At 39.4% G+C, this 22,303-nt stretch overlaps 1 protein-coding gene across 5 annotated transcripts in view; it reads left to right on the forward strand.

The window, feature by feature from the left end:
* Frmpd4 (FERM and PDZ domain containing 4) overlaps nt 1-22,303 on the forward strand; it is a 975,050-nt gene that overhangs the window by 360,196 nt on the left and 592,551 nt on the right. The window contains exon 1 of one of the 5 annotated variants that reach the window (XM_047537131.1): nt 14,517-14,899. The exons of the other annotated variants lie outside the window; for them this stretch is intronic. Coding sequence (XP_047393087.1) covers nt 14,859-14,899 — 41 coding nt within the window. The 5' untranslated portion in view covers nt 14,517-14,858. Of the gene's footprint in view, nt 1-14,516; nt 14,900-22,303 lie in introns of those variants that run through there. 5 annotated transcript variants of the gene reach the window in all.

Consider the following 22,303-nt stretch of genomic DNA (forward strand, 5'->3'; position numbering starts at 1 on the left):
AGACCTAATCATTGCCTAAAATCCTCATCTCTGAACCACTCTGCTTTGGGAATCATGGGTTAACACTTAAACTTTTGGGGGGATGTTCTAGATCTAAATCATAATAAGTTCCAAAGCAACTTTTATATTATCCCCTGTCATATAAAAGTGCTAGGAAATACATTTGTTTGGCTCACAGTTATGGCCACCAGCATCTTACACAGTGCCATTCACATAGTAAGTGCTCAGTAATATTGAATGAAAGAACATGTGAATCATGAATCAATGAGCATACTTTACTGCCAATGTTAACTGTGTGGGTAATATCTACTTTATATAGTGTTTTACATCCTTTCAATCAGCTAGGAACCCTTTCACCCTCATTTCCGTTTGAGACATTGTAAACTTCAGCAGCAGGCTCCCAACCTGGATGGATTTTTTTCTTTCAGTGCTGGGGATTGAGGATTGAACCCAGAAGTATTCTAATTCTGAGATAGGGCCTCAGCCCTTTAATTTTGTTTTGTTTTCAAATAGGGTCTTGCTAAGTTGTCAAGACTGATCTTGAAATTGCGATCCTCCTGCCTTAGCCTCCCAAGTAGCTGGGATTACAGGTGTACACCACTATGCCTGGTTTTGATGTTTCTTTAAATCACTGTACAATCTGAGAGAATACTTGGGACCCCCAAGAGGCTTTCTAAAAGCAATAAGGTCTTCCATAATTCCACACTGAGACCTTAAAATTCTCCTCTGCTGAGTTAATACCCTCTGATATGACCATACCTTTCATTTCTGAGTCAGTATAGACTATGCTAATTTCCTAGAATATTCTCCTGGAACCTAGACACCCTGAGATGGTAGGCACCTGAAGTTAGAAGGTTACCACTTAGGTTTTACAAAATTGAAAAGAACTCGCATGTGGAAGGCTTTCCTGGAGTGTTGCCAGAAAGAAAACTATCTTACTATTGGCTGAACTCAAAAGTACCAGAAACCCAGAGGATGGTGCATTATTTTTCTCACTTGGTAATCTTTCCATGTTGACAGTCAGCTTCTGATGTACAACTGGGAATTTTCCCCTCCCAGGCCTCCCTTCTTAATATTCATTTTTCATCCTTGGTCCCTCTCTGGGGCCTTGCTGGCAAGCACATATGGGGTTTGCTGTCTTTCTAGGCCCTATTCTGGAAGGGATCCAATGCATCCCTCTAGATAGGAGAAAGTCCTTCATAGGAATAGATTTACATCCTTCAGTTTCTTTAGTGTTGAATTTAGACAAACTTTCCATTTGCTAACATTGATAATCACTCACAACAAGAATTCCAATGTTATTAACTTAAGCAAACAAACACAAAAGCCTCTTTCACCCAAGATGTGGAGGGCAAGAATTGAATGGGATGAGGGAAACAGAAAATTCTCTCCTGTCATATTGAAAAGCCCTGAAGAATGCAACTTAGTGGGCCTCCTTTATTCCCATGCTCCTCTGCTCTGTCCCATCTTATCTAGTGTTTTCTTCTTGCTCTTTCAGCAGGTTGTACTCAGCTCATCCCCACCTCCCCAGAATCCAAGGACATCTCTAAGACCAAGAATGCATGGGAGAATTTACATCACTCTATATACCAGTCCAGTAACAACTGAGCTAACAATTTGCTAGATTTCTTCTGGGTGGTTGCAGACAGCCTCAGTAATAATGCCTTGCAAGTATAACATTCTGTAATTAGACTGTCCTGTAATTAGGGAGTTGACAACTTAGCCACAGCTTGTCACTAGCCAGCAACACAGCAGGACACAGGAAGCACCATAGAGAAGGACATCTGTCTGCCAGCTAATGGCAAGAATTCCAAGGAAAGCCAGAATGAATAGCATAGTAATAACAATGATAATAGTAATAAAGTCATAAAAAGGATAAGAACATAGTTCTTGATCAGAGATGAAGCTGGTGCCTTGGAAAGAAAGGACCATGACTCTCATTCCATCTTCCTGCTCTAAGGGATAATGACCTAAAAGAGAGCCCTTTGAGTGATCGTGTAGGGAACAGGGAGTTTGATTTAATTAAATCAAAGGGCTCTTGGGTTGCTGAGGAGTCAGTGGACCCATGATCTCTGTCTCTGCCATTCCCCTAAACCTGCTTCTTTTACTGAATTCCTTGGAGTCTAATTTGATTCCTACCTTCCACACCATCTTCCACATCCAATAGGAAAGTCTAGTTAACCATTCCATCTTCATCCCTCCCATCTTTCCCATTTTGGATATCTAGCCCTAGTTTGGGCTATCATCACTCTTTCACTGGACCGACCACCATTTACCCCTTTACTAGTTTTTGCACTTCAGAATCTCTTTCTTTCCTACTAAAACAGAGTTCTGGGTGTGAAATTTAATATCTGATTCTGCAATTCTTTTTATCCCTTATATGTTCAATTTCTTTCTAACTCAGGACTTGTACTCCAATTAAGTAACTACTTGTTTAGTGTATCTTCCTGTTTTCATCTTTAGTAATTCCCTATTTGGCATGATCTTTCCTCTGAATTTTTTTTCTGAATTCCCATCCATACTTTAAAATGTTTTTTCATAACATTTCATTTAACACTATATGTAAAATATTAGCATTTAAACATGGGACATAAAATTATTAAGATATTCTACATTCTTTCTCATTAATTTTTCAAAATTTATCATTTATATTAGAATTGATATCTGACTAGCAGCATATCAAGTACTTAATAGCCACATATGGTTAGTTATAGCCATAAGAGAGAACATGGCGTTAGTCATTTATAGCTACTGATTTTTTTCTTTGCGCATTTTTGTTGGTACATTATAGCTCTACATACATGATGGAATTTATTGTTACATCACCTCCCAATACTCCCCCCTCCCTCCCTTTCTCCTATCCTCTGATGCCATTCCTCTACTCATCTCCCTTTGATTTTTCATTAAATCCCCCCACTTTCTTTTCCTTTTTCCTAACTTCCACATATGAGAGAAAACATACAACCCCTGACCTTCTAAGTATGTCTTATTTTGCTTAATATGATTATCTCTAGTTCATTTCATTTTTCTTTATTTCTGAATAAAACTCTATTGTGTATACATATTATATTTTCTTTATTCATTCTTCTGTTGATGGATACCTAGACTGCTTACACAGTTTGGCTACTGTGAATTGTGTTTCTATAAATATGGGAGTACATGTATCACTATAGTATGATGTCTTTAATTCTTTAGGATAAATACTGAGGAATGGTATAGCTGGCTCATATGATGGTTCCATGCCTAGTCTTTCAAGGAACATCCATACTGACTTTCATAGTGGTTGTACTAATTTACAATCCCAACAGAAGTGTGAAAGTGTCCTTTATCTCTACATCCTTTCTAACATTTATTATTATTTTTATTAGTTCTTTTTAGTTATACATGACAATAGAATTTTTGATATAACTATGAAAACATAAAATATAATTTGTTCTAATTCAGTCCCTAGTACATCCCGTTCCCCACTCCTAGCCTCAGTTCCCTTCCCTCTGTTCTGCTGATCTTTCTTCTATTTACATATATATATATATATATATATATATATATATATATATATTTTACTTTAGTGTCTTATGGATGTGCATCTTCCCACACATCCTTTAAGGCCCAGATCAGAAGGTTGCCCCCACCCCTGGCTCTCTGGAAATTTCTGTTTCCCAGCGCCATAAGCCTCCCTCCTCCAAACATGTTTTACCCTCCCCACTTTCCTATCTCTGCCTTTCATGGTTTTCTCAGTACCCATGGTCACTGGAATGAGTAAGGTAGCTGTAGTATAGTTGAAAACTCAGTAAATTAGAGAGTAGAATGTATGTACATAAAAACTACTGCTTCTAGTTTGCTTGTTGTGTGATCTCTGGCAAATCACTTAACCTCCTAAGGCCTCAATATTGTTATTTATAAATTGGAGATAATAATCCCTGCCCCAAGAATTGACAAACCTGAGACTACATGTACAGAAACTTTTCTAAGTAGGAAAGCATTATATCAATGTGGAGTATCCTGATGATTATCTGGCCTATACTCTAGTTATTTATGTGGTTGCTTTATTAAATGTCTTATATCATAGTTATTTGAAAAATGATTTCATACTGTCCTCTCACAATCAGTTGCTAACTCCATGTATCAATTAGACATGCATTCAATGCAAGTAAGAGAATGCCTGATTATCATTGACTGAAGAATAATGACAGAAAAGGGAAAGATTTAATTATCTCCTAAATGGAAATTTGGAGTTCAACATTCCAGCTTGGTTCTAGAACAAAGTATTGGTTAGGGCCAAACACCCCCTTGCTCTATCCCACTATCCTCAACATCTTGACTTCCTGTTTTCATACTTGTTGCGGGATGGTTACAGTCTTGCCACATCTGATGGCTACAACTCAAAGTTACATGACTTCATTTAGAGGCAGGAAACAATGAGGGAGGAGAAGAGTAGTAGATTATGTATGGGGGCTGGGTCATCAGATAGTCTTGAAAAGGACTTCATTTCCACATGGAAAGAACAAGAGCATCCTTGTTGAGCTGGCAACAAACAGTGTCTGCTATAGTTCTGGAAATCAAGATGAGTAAGACTAAATTTCCTCTCCACAGAGTCTAGTATATAGTAGATGGCATATGGTAGATGTTCAATAAATATTAATTGAGTCAATTAATAAGTAAAATAATAAATTAATACAGGAATGAGAGTTCATAATCCTGGAATAACTCATCTGAAGTTAGTCATTATTGTACGTACATACATCTTACTTAAAGTTCACCCTTGTAATAGTCTTCAGGATTAGAGCAATTTATCCATCAAACAGAAGTGCTGTTATTCAAAGTGGTTTGATTGGATTTTGTCTAGTCTGGGGCCAAGGAGCAGGAATACTATGTCAGAAAGACTGCATAAAAGTGAATCTGGATCTGAGAGTTCTAAAATCAGTTTGAAATATTAAACTTTCTCAGGCAAATATGAAGTTTTATGGGTTATTTTTTAATATTGCATTAGAATTCAAAATATTGTTACAGGATATGTCACATTAAGAATTCATATTCTGACAATTATACACCAGAAGAATCTTCTAAATGACCTCCTTCCCCTTTTCTTTCCATACTTCATCTGACAAAGGAGATTCAGAGGGAAAACAGTGATTATAATCTTACATTGGCAGACTTTTGTTATGTTCCTGAGAAAAATGGGTGAGAGAGGGTGGGGATAAAGATGTAAAGGAAATAAGGTGATGTAATAAAGCTTAGTGGAAAGTATATATAGCAAATGTGCTTCTTAACCTTAATCAAAGTTCAGCTGATAGGGGAATGAGCTAATAGTTTTCCATTTCATAGATATGTGATTAACTGGTAAAAGTTTTTGATCTTGAATGTGTTCCTGTAATACCTAACCTTCTTGATTATAGGACAACCAAAGTAGATGGAATCTCAAAACATTATATATCTCTTGACCTTCAGGAAGAATCACTTGTATATCTACATTACAAGAGACGGGAAAGGGAATAGGAACATGGGGACTTGTTTTAACCCATAAAACTTACAGATGAGGGAGTCAGCACTAAGACAAGTTAAGTAACATCCTAAGGGTCACTTCTACTTACAGATTTGGGAATAGGACTCAGTGGGACATGCTAGTAACTTGTCTGTTGTTCATTCTAATGCCTCATATGGCATTTAAATTTTTTGAGTCTTTTTTAACATAATTAAATATAAGAAAAAAAATTGAACTGTACTGGTAGAACTTGAGACATTTTTATTCCACAAATCTGAGTTTAGAAGTTCCCCTTAAGATGTTAGATTTATCACGAGGAAAACTCTTTCTCATAATAATCTTCATACTCATTAAGAATTATTGTCATCACTTAGCTTTTCTGGTGTCAACTTTTGTCATCCCTAAAATGGGATAATAATATCTTTCTTGTTTAATTTCCAGGGTTATTTCCAGAACTAATAGAAAAAAGCATTTAGAAAAATTGAACCTAACAAATGTATGGTATGACTCATATCTTTATTTAATACTAATAAAAATAACAATATTTAAAACTAGCTTATCTTATCTTCTATCTTCTAGTTCCTCCTCCCTCCTCTCTAAAATATTAAGACATGCATGCAAAATTGAAAGCTAAAAAGAAAGGGAGGGATGAAGAGGGAGGAAGGAAGGAAAAGAGGAAGTAAGAAAGAAAATAATCCTTACCCCTTTTTTGCTCTTATTAGTTTTCTTTACCTAATTTCTCAATAATCCTATTGTCTTTGGATGTTGTCTTAGTCAGCTTTTTGTCACTTTGACCAAAATTCCCTAAAAAAACAACTTGTATGGGGAAAAATTCATTTTGGCTCATGGTTTCAGAGGTTTCAGTCCATGGTTGGATAGCTCCATTGCTTTGGGTCTGAGATGAGACAGAATATTATGGTGGATGGTAGCACCATATGGTGGAGAAAGCTGCTCAATTCATGGCCTCCAGAAAGTATATAGAGAGGAAGGGTCTGAGAGAAGATAAACTCTTCCAGGGATTGTCCCTAGTGACCAACTTCCTCCAAATAGGTCCTACCTCCCAGTCATCAATGAATTCATCCTCCGATGTGGTCAAAACCCTCAAGATCCACTCAATTCCCAAAGTCCCCACCTCTGAACACATGATACTTTGAGGGACATTGCATATTCAAACCATATCAGATGCCAAGTCCATCTCTGAGAATATTGCTCCGTTATTCAAAACTAAATCCCTCCATAGAAGGTAAGTTAACATTTGTACTAAATTCAACATATTTAGTGTCTCATTTATGTGTCACAACTGCCCTTGGGTTTAGACTTCTAGATCTAACATCCTATGGACATCAACTGGGCATTTTACAACCAGAATGTGATGAAGGAATTTCATTGCTTTCCTTTAAAAATCCTGCTTCTCAGACACCTCTGAGAATGGAAATGTCCTAGGGTCACTCCCATTAGCCCTGGAATCCAAGTTTGACATCTGAGAGGGTTCTTTGACTTCCCCCTTCTTGACTCTATACATAATCAAATATTTAGTCCTGATGATTTTATCCCCAATGTAATTTTCTATCCTTTCTACTTCTGCAATGGACTCCTTCTAAATTCTCCTACTTAGACGTTTTTTAAGGCTAGGGATCAAAACCAGGGCCTCACACATGCTAGGGAATTGCTCTACACTGAGCCACACCCCTTTCCTGAGTGAATTTCTTACTTCTAGTCTTCTTCCCTCAACTTCCCAAGTATCTAATTAAAGTATCCATCTGACAAGATCATCTCCTACTTTAAGCTGATCCATTACTCCCCATCATTAATACTAGTGTTCTCAAACTAGGCTCATAATAAGCCTACAATAGTGCCTTGGAGGGGAGAAAAGGGGATGCTCTTAGGGCTGGGGCCTTAATTCCCTCTTCACTCAAGGAAATCTTATTCTATATATTCTTTTGCATTGGGGTAATTAGAAATGATTGCTTTTGGACACAACATTTTTTTTCTGTTAAAATTGGAAGCCCAGTGATCAACAAGATATAGACCATGATCTGGCCCCTTTCTGCCTCTCTAACCTCATCTCTCTTTTTTCTCTTCTCTCTGTGGAACCAAGCAGCAACACAGTGCCCACTTTTCCTGAATACACAGCAATGTTTCTTGCCCCAGACTATCTTCTTATGTTGTGTCACATGCCACAAAGCCCACTAAATCCCCATCCTTTAGGATAACTAAAAGTAACATACCCACTAAGACTTGATATCATCATCTCCAGGAACCCTTCCTTCTTTATCCCCTAGTTGCCCCTTCACTCCCTGACAATCTTTTATCTATTATGTGCTAATTCAGATGTGAGAGGCATTAAGTGGTATAAAATAAAGAACAGTGGCTTCTGATCCTCACTCTGTTGCTAATTACATGTGTCTCTAAGCAATTCACTTCACCTCTATGAGACATCATTTATTCATTTATTCATTTATTCATCCATTCATTGATCCTTACCCCTTGCCTTATGTAGCTTACATTCTGGTAGATAAAATAATAAATTAAAGTATCCTAGGTTATGATGTGTGATGGAGAAAAATAAAGAGGAATAGAGTGCTGCAGAGTGGGGTTTTTCTATTGGTTATAAAAGAAAGACTTTTCTGATATCTAAGAAAACTTTCCTGGAAGACCTAACAAGTTTTGTTGAGTGTAGAGCTAGTGGGAAAAGCAGGGACACTAGTTAGTAAGTTGTTGCGTAGGTGGCAGTGGTAGAGTTGGTGAGATATGTAAACAGCATGCATCTCTTTTGAAAGTAGTACTGAAAGATTTGATGACTGATTTGTGGTGAAGTTAAAGAGAAAAAGTCATAGGTGGCTCTTGGATTTTGGAACTGAGCATCTAGACGTATGGAGTTGATATTAACAGCTAAAGACTGGAAGGAGGGGTCTTCTATGAAAATTAGTCTTAGGATATGTGAAGTTCAAAGTACCTATTGACATCTGTCAGAGATGTTCAGTAGGTTATACATGTGGGAATTCTTGCATATAGTTGATGTTCAAATAAGCACAGACACTCACATAGAAGAAAGCGTAGGACTGAACTCCAGGGCATTCTAATGTTTACATGTTGGCAAGGTGAGACACAGTGACAGAAGAGTAGAAAAGAAAATATTGAGAAAGAGCAAATAGGAAGGAAGAAAGAAGAAAGAAAGCCAATACAATGTGGTGTCCTCAAAGCCAAGTGAAGAAAATGTTTCATGGAAGGGGGAATGGTCAGCTGAGTTAAATACAATAAGGACTGAGCATTGGCCATTAGAGTTAGTTAGCTACATGTATGTTCCTGGTTACAGGGACAAGAATGGTTTTAATGGAGTGGAGTGGATTGTAATGGTGTAGGAAAACAGATGGAATAGCCAGGCAGGGTGGTGCATCTGTATTTGCAGCTACTTGGGTGGTTGAGGCAAGAGGGTCTCAAGTTCAAACCTAGCCTCAGAAACTTAGCAAGACGTTTTCTTAAAAAATGGTGCCAGCGAGGCTGGGAATGTATCTAAGTGGTAGTGTCCCTCAGTTCAATCCCACAAAAATAAAGAACAAAGAAAAAAGAAAACAGATGGAAAAGATTCAGGATACAGTGGGGATAGCAAGTACAGAGCTTGATAGAGAAGTATTGATGTAAAGGTCAGAAAAATGATTGAACTTAGCTGAAGGAAGGTAAGTATGGGGTTTAAGAGAATTTTTCAAAAAAGTTTGGATGAAGAGAGCAAGATTAAAGGCACAAAAGAATGCCTCAGCAGTTCAGGAAAAAATGCTGATGTAGGAGAATGAGAAAGTGGCAGGATGAGGGCCTTGAGCAGGCAAGAGAGATGATGATCACATATCAGGAGGAGGGTCAACCCTCTGAGCATGAGAGTTCATGGACAAATGGGAGAAGGCAGCGTACATGAGCACATAAATAGGTAAAGTCCTGCCCATTTTTATGTTAATCATCTTTAAAACAAGGTATTTTTAAACTAACATAAAATAATGAGTTTTCCCTTATTCTTCTTTCTCTCTGCCTCCCACAACCAATTTATCAATGAACCCTGATCAACACATATCCCAAGTCTCACCACAGTTTGTCACTTCCTTGTCATCTCTTGCTTGAACTATAGCAGTAGGCCTCTGAGTAATTTTCCTGACCCACACTCACTTCCCTCAAGAGTGGTCATTTAAGATGTAAATCAGACATTGCCACTTCAGTGTTAAAACACCCCCTAAGTCTTTTCATTCCATGATGACAGTCAGTCAGTTCAACTTGACCTGCGAGCCCCATCCTGTCTCACCCCTACACAGTCCCCTACTCTCACTTCTTTGAACACAATACCCATTTACACACATTGGATGCCTTCTGATTTGTCAAATATACAACAGTTGTTTTGTCCTTGCTGATCCACATGAATGTTGAGTGGCAGCCTCTTTCCTGTCCATCCTATCGCAGTTTAAATGTTGCCTCCTTAGAGAAGTCATTCTCAACCACTTGATCTTTAGTAGCCACATGGTCACTCCCTTTTAATCAAATTGACAATTTCTCTGCCAACTCCATCTGCTATTTTTTAAACAATTTCTTATTTTCTTGTTTTTCATCTACCTCCCCTATTACAATATAGGTTCTATGTGAGCAGAATCTTGCTTGCTGCGTGGTTTATCTCCCAGTGCTTAGAACAGTCCATGATATATAGGAGACCTGCTATAAATATTTACTGAATGAATGGCCATTTTGCTTTTACTTACTGTTGTTGTCAGGACTGAGACCAGATGGTGGAGAAATGCATGGGGCTCTCTCTATTGCAATTTACAATGACAAAACCCTCGGTGGCTCTCCTGTATGGAACATCCAGTCCAATAGCAGATTCCCAACACCAGATTTAGATAAGGCCTTAACAGTGATGTAGAATCTTTCCCTTTTCCCTCTGAGAAGTCCCCAGAATATAAAAGATACCACAGCTTATGGTTCTGATGACTGATTAGTAAACAGTTTGATTCTTAGGCATTATTGAGTACCTTTGATCAATCCAAACAGATGTTTTAACCTTCAAACCTCTCTCTCTCTCCCTCCATCCCTCTTTCTCTTTCTCTCTCTATCGCTACTGAGAAATGAACCCAGTGCCTTGTGCATGCTATACAAGTGCTCCACCACTGAAGTATACTCCCAGTTCCTTTTTAAAATTTATCTTGAGACAGAGTCTCACTAAGTTTCCAAGGCTGGCCTCAAATTTGCCATCCTCCTGTTGTAGCCTCCTGTGTAGCTGGGGCTACAGTTGTTTGCCACTATATCTGGCTCAAAATAGACATCTTAAAGGCTTAAATTTTTTCATAACAGTAATGTCAAGGGTCAAGGTAGTTGTGGAATGCCGAGATTTAGATATCAAGTGCCTCAATTCACATGTAATCCAATTCCAAGTGCCCATTCTAGTTAAGGTAGGTATGTGTTACTATTTCCATTTTACAGATGGGGAAACTGGATCTTAGAGAGTTGCAGAGTCTTTCTCTGAATCCGATGACCCTGAGTCACTTATTCATGAGCACATTCAACAATGTTTGAAAGTTTGTCTGCTTTTCAGAAATGACCAAATGTCACTTGAATCTAAGTAATGCAAATTAAGTAGATTTTCAAGAGTGGGAATTATGGTTTGTGATGGGTAAGTGCTGTATAAGGTCTAGAAGGAGCATTAGAAATTATCCAGGCTGGAGCTAAAACTTCAGAAAAATCACAGAGATTCCCAAGATCCCTCCTTGGCTTTTGTTTATTTTAGGCTGATTCATTTCCTGCTAGAAAAAGAAACCTCTCCCATCCTCTGCCACACACACCTGGCCTAGAGAGAGGGGACAAGGCTGAGAGAACAGGTACTCAAATATCTGCCTGTCTGCCAGGATGGCTCAAAGGTATAAACTGGCTGTGTTAGCACGTTTCAGGGGAGCAGATTCTTCCATTTTTACATTAATGAGAAAGAAAGGAGGAGGAGGAGAATCTCTTTGCTTTAGAAAATGCTATCAAGTCATTAAAAAGCACACTAGATAATTAATATATCAGAGGAGCATAAAGACCTGGAGAAGCCAGTCATTCCCCTGGTGCCTATTTTGTTGTGAAGCATCAGCAACTGCACCATTCATAATCGTAGTGTAGAGATTGGCACAGGAAGAAGATGAGTAGCAAGCTGTTCCAGGTAGATCAGATGTCTTGAAGGGAGCCTGTATATAAGTAAATACAATGCCGATTTCCTGTCACTCTCACTGTTTTGAATAAGAAACAATTGGTACCTAGCATGCTAGGTACCATGCATGCTAATCATGTCCTCTAGTTCTGAGCTATACCCTCAGCCCCTAATAATTCTTGATTAATAGGGCATACTTTTTAAAAGGGCATCTCAATTGTTCTGTTCTCAAAAAGAAGCACTTTTTCAAAATACGTTCTCCAAAGGCATTATGTTGGTCCTTTTTTCCAATCAAGAGTGGGTCTCTTGATGCCAGATGTTGATTCAGATGTTGGTGACCTCTCTATTGAGAAGGGGTAGTAAGGGTGAAGAGAAAACATAAATAACTGAAAGAAATGAGAGGACCTTCACTGCCATCATTAACAACCCAAAAGAGGACAAAGGATGCAGGGAAAAGAGTGTTGTGGGAAGGGACAAATATCCATGTGGACACAGAGGCATCAGGACTCATAGGGAATGCTTGACCAGCTTTTCTTTTGCTGTGAATTGAATGATTCATTCAACAAATTGTTTTAAGGGCCTTCTACATCCATGAAACTCTATTAGGCATTTGGGATTGATCAGTGAAAAAAACAAAAACCAAAAAGTAAAACAATGACAACAACAAACAAAGATCCCTTCCCTTGTAGAGCTTTCATTCCAGTGGATGATTCAGATAAGAAGCCATAATGATAACAATGCATTATCTAGTGTGCTAGTGGGTGATAAGTGCAATGGAAACAAGAAAACAAAACCCCAAAATAACCAGTTAATGGGGACTCGTAGTCCAGGGTGTGAAGACCTTGCTCTTTTAAATAGGTTTTCCCAGATGTGATATTTTACAAATGATATTTGTGCAAAGACTGCATAGGGTGAAGAACTGCCCATGCAAATATCTGAGGGAAGAGCATCCCAGGGTGAGAGGACAACCATACCTAAGGTTGGATGATATCTGCAGGGTTTGAAGAAGAGAAAGGAGGCTAGTGTTGCTGGAGACCAGTGAGGGGCAGAAGTCAGAGATGGAACCTTGTTGGTTGTTGCAGGAGTTCAACTTTATCTCAAAGAAGAATGGAGATCTTTTGCAGAGTTTGAATCAGACAAGTAACCTTATCTGACCCAAGTTTTAAAAAACATCTCTTTGGTACATTGAGAACGGATTATGGCATAAAAAGAAACGATTTCTCTTTCTTAAACACATTGCCTTACTTATATGACAGGGTTGCTATGAGACTCAAATGCAAAAGTGCTTTTAAAATTATAAAGCACAGTGCAGACCCAAATTGTAATTATTTTACACAAACAATAAGGGGTTCAAAAGCCACGGTACTTCTTGCCTTCCTCTGATCCATGAGAAGTAACTGCGTTCATGACATTAAACTGATCTGCCTGCAATAAGCTAAAGGAAAATTGATTCTGTTTATTCAAAAAATATGTAATTTTATGCCCAAGTTTGAAATCATTTAGACTGTGCAGATTGCTACTGATTTCATGTTTAATTATAAAAGAAATGCCTTAAAAAACGTGCAAGTACTAGCCTTGAAAACTGAAGACTTTAAATATAACAGCAGACCAGTATAGGAGCAGAAGTCTGGGAAGTTTAAACCTATTTCCTTTTCCTTAATCCCCTCAGAGAGCTAGACGCACTGGCTAGATCCTCCAACATTTCGCGGGTGGTATCTTTTCTTTGTGGTGGCCCTGCCACCAAGTGAACGCTGCGGGGTGAGAGCACTTTGTGCGGCCAGCTGACCTTCAGAGAGTCTGGGGAGAAATTTTAAAGGATTTTGGAGAAGAGGTCTTGACACTCCAAGAAAAAGAAGAAGAGAAAGGGGCCCAAGGAAGCCTGAGCCTCCCAGGAGATAGAATGAGTTAATGAAGGGGCGTGATTGTCCAAGACAATTATGTAAAAGAGAAGGCGAGGAGTTCTAAATGGCTGCAACTTGGAGTTTACTCTGCCTAAGGTGAGTGTTTGTGTTTCTGTGATTTTGTTTCTTGAGCAAGGTTTTTTTTATTTATTTATTTATTTTTTGGTTTTTCCTTTTCCCGTCTTCACCCACCGCTCAATTAAAAAAAAAAAAAAAAAAGCAACTCGCTCCACCGGCCAGAGCCCCATTCTCCTCCCTTGTCTTCCTTTAGCTTCTGAGCCCCAATCAAATCAGCCTCTGCACCATAGCACCTGGGACCCTCAGCGCTGCCCTCCTCTAGTAAGGACCGGCTGTGTTGTTTTCACTGCGCCCCCCACCCCCACCATGCCTCCCGCCGTTGCCGCTGTGGTGCCTCTGTCCAAAGAACACACCTTCCCAGCCAGCCCAGATGTCACATCTTGCCCCAGCGGTTCGGTGGGGAAGCAGTGAAAACTCTGCGCTCTCCAAATTGACCCTGCTGCGCTGTGCATCTCCCTTGCCTTCCCCTTGACAAATGATCCAGTCTCAGTCAACCCTGTTCTTTCCCTATCGCTAGTTTTGTTTACTGAGCAAACCAAGGCTTTGGGCAGCCTGCGGTTGCATGGCTCTCCTTCGGGTTGGGAAGACAGGGTAGCGTTCACGGTCCATTCGACCAGATCTGAAAGATCTGGAGGCACAAGCAGCGGGTGACAGGAGAGTGCCCCCTCCCCCCCGCCCCGGGCGGATGGGGGTGGGGAGAGGAGAAGGGACTCGGCTTGGGGAAGGAGGCAGGGAGGCAGCTGCAGTGCCTTGAGGGGTGCGTGCGCGTGTGCCAAGCTTGCCCGCCGCCTCCAGGCTCAGTCTGCGCTCTTCGGCGTGTGGGGCACAGGGTCCCAAGGGCCAGGGAGCAGAAGAAGTGCCCCTCGCCCCGGCCTTGCCTTCCCAGGGTGTCCTGTAGTCCCCGGGCCCAAGAGCACGGGGCGGGGCACAAGACCCGGGCCACTCTCCCCGCCCCCGCCCCGCCGCTCGCGCCCTGCCTGGCTCCCTCTCCATTGAGTTTTCCCGGCGCCAGCGCCCATCAATGGTCCTGCTCGGGGATGCACACGCAGCTCTCGGCCGGAGGGGGGTAGCAACCGCCGCCTCCAGGTGCAGGCTCTCCCCGGCTACCGCTGCCACCGCCGCCGCCGCCACCCGAGCCCCAGGAGCACTGAGGTCCCAGCGATGGGGCTGCTGAGGCTGCCGTTGCTGTTGTGAGAAGGGGCAACAGAGCCGCCGGGCTCTGGGATCCCCCGCTGCCTGCATGGATGTCTTCAGCTTTGTGAAGATTGCAAAGCTCTCGAGGTAGGGGCCGCGCCGGTTTTCTTTGCACCTAGGGCCGCTGCCACCTTGGGCAACTTGGTGCTTTATTTTTCGGGAGGCTGGGGAGAAGAAAAGCTGGAGAGAGCAGCGGGGCTTAAGATAGGGCTGAAATCAGGTGGCCAGGGACTGCCTTGTTCAACTTGTTTCTAACTGACTGCTGGGGCTTGTGTCCACGGGTGTAGACCACACACAGAGACACACATGCTCCCCCCCCAACCCCCCCTAATGTTCACGGCAGTTTGTCTTACCTTAGGGAAAGCCCCAGTGGTGCTTGGGGTCACATGTATAATTCAGGGCCAAGAGAAGATGGTTGTAATTGCTACTGCTAGGGAAAGCCAGGAGTACTTTAAGTGTGAGTGATTGCCTTCCAAACAGCAGTGACCAAAAGTGCCCCCGCTTCCTTCTACCCCTGAATTAGACCTCCACACCCTGGAAAAGTCAGTTTGTAGGTCGACCCAGGTGTTCCCAGCATGACCCAGATGTCAAAGCCATGGAGATAGAAGAGAAAGACTTTCAGCCCTTCTTTGAGAAACTATACATTCTTAAGCCTTGAAAGATTTAGAAATTTGCCTCCAAGTAGCCATGTTGTTGAAACTGAAGAGAAACAGTCAACTGGGGCAGATTTCTCTAGCAGTGCTGATTGAGGAGGAACATTTCCACTTTGGGGCCCTCTAGGTGTTACCTGGTCCTTATGTCTCCTGCCCTAATGTGCTTCCAAAGTCTGCATTGAACAAATGAAATAAGGTCTTGTGCTGGTGGTATTAACTGGGAAGAGCCAGATATGAGGGATCTTAGAAAACCATTCCCAACCTTCTCTGCCCAGGTCTCTGCAAGGGCTGGCCCTCTGCCCCGGACCTCTGGGGAGGTAGGACCAAGGAGGTAGACAGTTGGGTTTTTCCAGGCTGCAGTTGAAAGACTTGCTTGCAATACAGAGAGAATAATTCTAGGTTTTCTTTCACTCTTTAGTGTCAGAGTGAGATGTGTTGATTGCATCAGGCAGGGATGAGCAGCCTCCAAAAGCCTGAGGCTTTTGGAGAGTATGTTGACTTTGCTTTGCTAAATTCCATCTGGGCCATCTCAAAACATTTCAGTTTGGCTATTGCCATTCAGATGGGCCTCTCTCCAACATCCACAGGTCTTTGTTCTTCTTACCCATCTCCACCTGCCCTTTGTATTCACATGGGTCAGTCTTCATGTCAAACAGATTTCCCCAGGGAAAGGGGGCCCAATGTAACTCCCTTTGGGTAGACTGGTGATGGATAAATATGTGTGTCATAGAGCCGCCCACGAGAGGTCTCTGCAGATCAGAAGATTGATGTATTAAGCAGTGGATGATTGTAGTGTAGCAAATTGTTTGGTTTTACACTGATATCGTAAAGGGCCATGGCTTCGCACCACTGTTCTATTAACTTCCTGCATGCTTCTGCCTGTGGCTAGATTATAAACAGCTGTCAAATAATGAACCATACTAAGGAAATAGCTGTGAGCAAGTTTAGAGATTGTGTGGTGCCCTCTGTGTGATGGACAGAAATATCAGTAAAGGAAGAGAGAAGTTCCACCAAGAGTGTAGTTAAGTGTTGGTGGCCTGGAGTGCCAAAGCCAACAAGATTAACAAACCATCCTGACCTCCAATTTAGTCCTTTAACAGGAGCTTTGGAGAGGTCAGTGATGTGTTTTGGGGGAAAGATGTTTTATATTCACTTTAATCATTTCTAGGATACCTTCATGATATTCACAAACCTGAATGTTTGTAAAACCCAAGCCAGGCTGTGTAGGTGGGTGGAATTAGTATCTTATTTTAAAGAGTGTTTAAATTTTAGTAAATGAGTATGAATTTCACTTTCTGTCCTTCCTGTGATCCAACGGAGTGTTTAAAGAGAGAAGGTGGTGCACATGTTCTGAGCCACTGTGCCAGCTAAAAAATCTGCCATCCACAGGAATTCTTCCTTTTTTTCAGTGTGAGCTTAAGTATGGTCTCCAGGCTGAAACAGAGATACCTTTCGAGGACCTTGGACCTGCAGAAACACATGTTTATAGCTGTTTGTTTCTGCCCTTGAGGGAAGAAAGTCTTGTGTATGTATGTGTTTAAAACACTCAGAGAAATCAAGTTATTTTCTCAAAGGTGAAGTATAAAAGTGCTTACACGGCAGGATTTTCCTGATTTCAGAATGGATAATCTTCCTAAAGGATTTAGCTTTGATCTACGTGGTTACTTGAGTGCTTAAAATTCTCTTGGTTTAGAGGCACACACACATAGTTTTCCTGGATGTTAGCCTTGCCTTTGGTTCCTATGAACTTGAGTTTCTGAAGGTTGATTCCAAAAACATTTGCTGTAACTGATATTTGCCAAGTGTCCTATCTGTGAGTAGAGACAGTGGTAATTACAGAGCATTCCAAGGGAATATTAATCCACATCAGAATTAATAAACTTCATGTTTTGACTTTCCAAAGTACATTTAACCATGTTCACAGAATCTGTGCCCCTTTAATCATGTGAAAAGTTAGAATTCAAATTACCTTTCAAGTACCCAGTGCCATCTTTTGATAATCACTTTAAAAATTTATTGCCAAGCATCAGAATAGCTAGCAAGTTGTTGTGGCCCTTCACACCATCTGTGTTAGTTGTGACCCTTGATCACATCCGATGTGGGTGGCACAGTGTGTCATGTTCTATCCGAAAGTGTTTTTTCTTGTTCTTCTAATTTTCTGGTTATTAAACTGCTTGATAGTTTACATGCAGTGTTACTTCACTGTTTCCCTGGTAACAGTTATATATCATTTTCCATCCTTGTACATGAGAGCATTACAGATGATTGCTTTATAAACCAGTAATAGTATAAAACTAGGCATATATTTTTATTGTTACTGCACTTTGTATTGACTATTTCATTCGTAAAGCAGATGCACTCTTTCAAATGTTTATAGAAGAATGTAGTTCAGTAGAAAAACATGATTATACCCATTTTGCCTAGGAGAGGTGATTTGAAACCCAAATTCATAGGGGTATTATTAAACTGAGCAATGTGTTCATGAATTGAATGCCTGACTTTATTTCTTTAAACACTATGAGATAATGACTGGGTCCCAACTATTAATATGAACATTATTTCTTGTAGAAGTAGGTAGATTTTGGAGGTACTTTATTTTGTATTTTCTGATAGTCGCATGGGTTATATTGTAATATATATAAGTGACTACTATCATAATAAAGTGTGTTAATTTTGTTATTAGCATCGTACATTTGAGGAAGAATAAAAGTATTTTTTATGGATTCCTTTTTTTTTAATTTAGATACTATGAAACTTCTAGTTTTTTAATCTTTCCATTATTCAGAATTAAACATTTCCCAGGGAAAAGGGAAAGTAAAAGAAGAAATACAAAAGGTCAGAGTTTTCCCATATCCTCTATTTTTACCTGAGTAATTGCATTAATATTGCTAATAGTGAGCTCTGGAGGCTAGCAATGAAAAAAAAATCCAAACATTCTGGATTTTAATTTTATTAAAACATGCTACTTGCTACTTTTCTGAGCCCTTCCTGAATTGTGCTAATTTTTGTGGCTGTCAGGAGGTGAAATGATGGAGTTTCATAACAGAACTAGATTCCTGTTTTAGGAATGTCTAACTCGTGTTTCTCAGTGGTTGTTAATGTGCAGTTGTAAAGTCTAGTCACTCTCAGTTTGGGAAAGAAGGAATTTAGTTCAGGCTTTGTACCATTTCATTTCAAGTCAGTCAGTCTGTCTTTTTGTCTCTCTCTCTCTCTTTCTCTGATAAGTGTATTTCACCGTCTTGCTCTAAGGATTTACTAGAGAATGTCAGCTTCTGTGACATTCACTTGTACTTTAAATGCATGACCTGCAAATTCTTGCTTTCTGCTTATGGACTATCCGGTTGTTTGTTCTCTCCCTTACACACACACACTGTTCAATTTTATTAATTTATTCTCTATTCTTCCACTTGGGGATTACCATGAAAGTTTAGCTGTGAGAGAATATACATTATTGGTGAATTAGTAATGTTTCTTTTTGTTTTGTGATGTTGGGGATTGAATCCAGGGCTTGGTACATGCTAGGCAAGTGCTATACCACTGAGCTACACCCTGGGCCCCTAGAAATTTATATTTAAGGAATAATTTTGAAAACACTGATTTTACACTTGGCACAATAAGAAAAATTGAGACTTTTTTTGAGTTTTTTAAAACATGCAGTCCTGAAATTTACCACTCATATACTATCAAGTGATCTTGAACATTGAAAGCTAATCATATCACAGAAAGAAAAGTACAAATAAGTTGAAAAAGGGTTGGCATACTATTACATATGGGCCAAATCTAACTTGCTGACTATTATGGTACATCCTGTGAACCAAGAATGTTTATTTTTAAATGACTCAAAAGACAAAACAGCAAGAAAACAAAAGTGATAAGAAATTTAAATTTAAGTGTCCATATATAAAGTTTTATTGGCACACAGCCATACTCATTCATTTATGTATTGTCGATGGGTGCATTTGTTCTACAACAGCAAAGTCGAATAGATGCCACAGAGATGCTGTGGCCCACAGAGTCTGATATATCTACTTTTTGGCTTTTAGAGAAAAAAGTTTACTGACCCCTGAATCAAACTATGCCTCTTCCTGTTTTCTCTTATTATAATCAGCACACATATGGGTACATATATATGTCAAGTTGAGCATATTAAGTACTCAAATTCACTAATACACATTCACAATTAATTTAGACCCTTATTGAAACTTCTGATCTCAAATTATTTATTCAATTGTACAACAGTGATGACTAAATATCGCTTTAACTGACCAACTGGTATTTGTTGAACTTAGGAAAATTATGTATGCTTATTCTTTGGTCACTAATTTGACCTGCCTTCTTTGGACTAGGGTTACTTTTTGGCCTTCCACAGACCTTTAAACTTCTAGTTCAACGTTGATGGAAAAAGAATGGGCAATAACACTTTTAAAGCCTCAAACAATTTGTGCTGGGGAACTGATAATCTAGTCCACAGTAGAATGCTCAGTATTTCCTTACAGTACACTTGAGCCATCTGGTCCTAATGGCTAATGACCTTCCCTAATCTGTTTTCAAATGGAAAAAAAAAACTAGATGAGTAAATTCAGTTGAAGAGGAATGCAGGTAGACTGTATCCATTTGGAGTTAAGTTTAACCTCACGTATTTATGATCTGACTAAAAACATTGTAATGAAAAACTATAGACTACCTTTAGTTCTTTACAGTGAAAGTATATCAAAAACATGCTGTCTTGCTTCTGACTAATTTAGGTCATTATATACTTAAACTCTAAAAGTTATCTTGAGGAAATCTAAGCCTTAGTTTTAGATAACAAAGTTAACATTCCCATTTTTCCTGGCAAAGATGTAAGAAGGGTTTCCTGCCTGAACTGTTCCTCCAGAAACATATTTTCAAGTATGGCTTACCATATTTGGTATATGATAAATACTCCATACTAAATATTTAGTGAGCCAAATCATATACAATCTACTATGATACTTGTTGCAAACAAATGCCTATTTTGTTTAGCTGAGCAATTCCCACAATCAGTACTTCTTGAATATAAAGGAGTGCACATTAATATTTAGAAATAAATGGCCTGCTTTTGGCCCAGGTCTCAGAGAATACACTTTCATTTCTATTTTGAAATTCAAAACATTTTCTGTGAATGATGGTTAAAATGTCATCAACTTCTACTTATTCTTTTTAAGTGGGTAATGGGGCTTGACCCCAGAAGCACTCGACCACTGAGCTACATCCCCAGCCCTATTTTGTATTTTATTTAGAGACAGGATCTCACTGAGTTGCTTAGTGCCTTGCCATTGCTGAGGCTGGCTTTGAACTCATGATTCTCCTTCCTTAGCCTCCTGAGCTGCTGGGATTACAGGCGTGTGCCATCATGTACTTCTAAGAAATCTATGCTTTACTACTATAAGCTCAACAAGCAATTTATGTTTACATTTAAATGGATTTTTTTAGATGCTACTATTTTAGGAAGCCCTTTAGAATGATAGAAAAGCATAATCCTTTTCATGAAGGATATGTTTCTAAAGTTTGAAAAGGAATAGTAGTTTCCCTACAATTACAATTTACTCTCAGGTTTTAATTTTTATTTTGGGTATTTTTCATATGTTTCAAAAGTTTTGTGAGATTTTTTAAAATGAAAAAAAGAACATGATTTTTATCTGAGATAAGCTTAAATCCCATTTAGTCCCATCATTCAAGATGTGTGACATGTATAAAAACTTAAATTGAGCAACAAATGTACCATTCATCCTAAATTTAGAAATAAATATCATGTTTTTAGAATTCTGTTATTTTTCTGTTATTTTTTGTGTTATTTTTTGTGTTACCTAGGATTGAACCCAGGGATGCTCTTACCACTGAGCCACACCCAGTTCTTTTTATTTTTATTTTGAGACAGGGTCTTACTAAGTTGGCAAGGCTGGCTCTGAATTTGTAATCCTCCTGCCTCAGACTCCTGTGTTACTGGTATTACATGCATAAGCCACCATGGAGTTCCATTGTTTTGAGAAAAATGATAGGTCAATGATTAGAGCATGTGAAAAAAATATGTAAAAAATATATATAAGGTACAGATTATCATTTTAATTTATTTTAATGCACCTGTGTCAATATTTTTATTTCAAAAATAGTTGTAGATGGATACAACACCTTTATTTTATTTATTTATTTATTTTTTAATGTAGTGCTGAGGATTGAACCCAGTGCCTCACACTTGCTAAGCAAGTGCTCTACCATTGAGCCACCACCCCAGCTCACCTGTGTGAATCTTGTTGAAATCTTTGCAGAATTGAAAACTTGAGACTTAATGGATTAAAATAAAGCAATAGAGCTTGGTGTGGTAGTTCAGCAAGCCTGGGAAATTTACCAAAACCCTGTGTCAAAGTAACATTAAAAGGACTGGGAATGTAGGTTAGTGGTAGACCATATAAATTGCAAAGCCTAAAGTATTTACTACAGATTTCTATCCTTTGCACAGGTACAGTATTTTCCTGTTCTTCCTTGGTATCTCTAACCCAATATTCAAATTCCCCTTTGGGTTCTTAGACTATTAGCAGTTACTATTCCTTTTGCAGGTTAATTTTGAAGCTTTCTGAAGTGACTCTTTTCTTCTTGCTCCACATTCCTTATCTTCACCTTCTCAGATTTGGTATATGTTCCCTTTATTTCCTTTGTATGCCATATTTCTGGACACTTTTTATTCCTTCTTCCTAGCCTTAGCTTCCTCTTCAGCTCCAATCACACATGTACACACACACTCACACTCACACACCCCTACCTCTAGCCATGCTGAACTTCTTAGAAGGTATAGAAGATACCACACCTCTGAGACTTTGTA

This window comes from Sciurus carolinensis, chromosome X (genome assembly GCF_902686445.1).
Source record: "Sciurus carolinensis chromosome X, mSciCar1.2, whole genome shotgun sequence".
NCBI classification, from domain to species: Eukaryota; Metazoa; Chordata; class Mammalia; order Rodentia; family Sciuridae; genus Sciurus; species Sciurus carolinensis.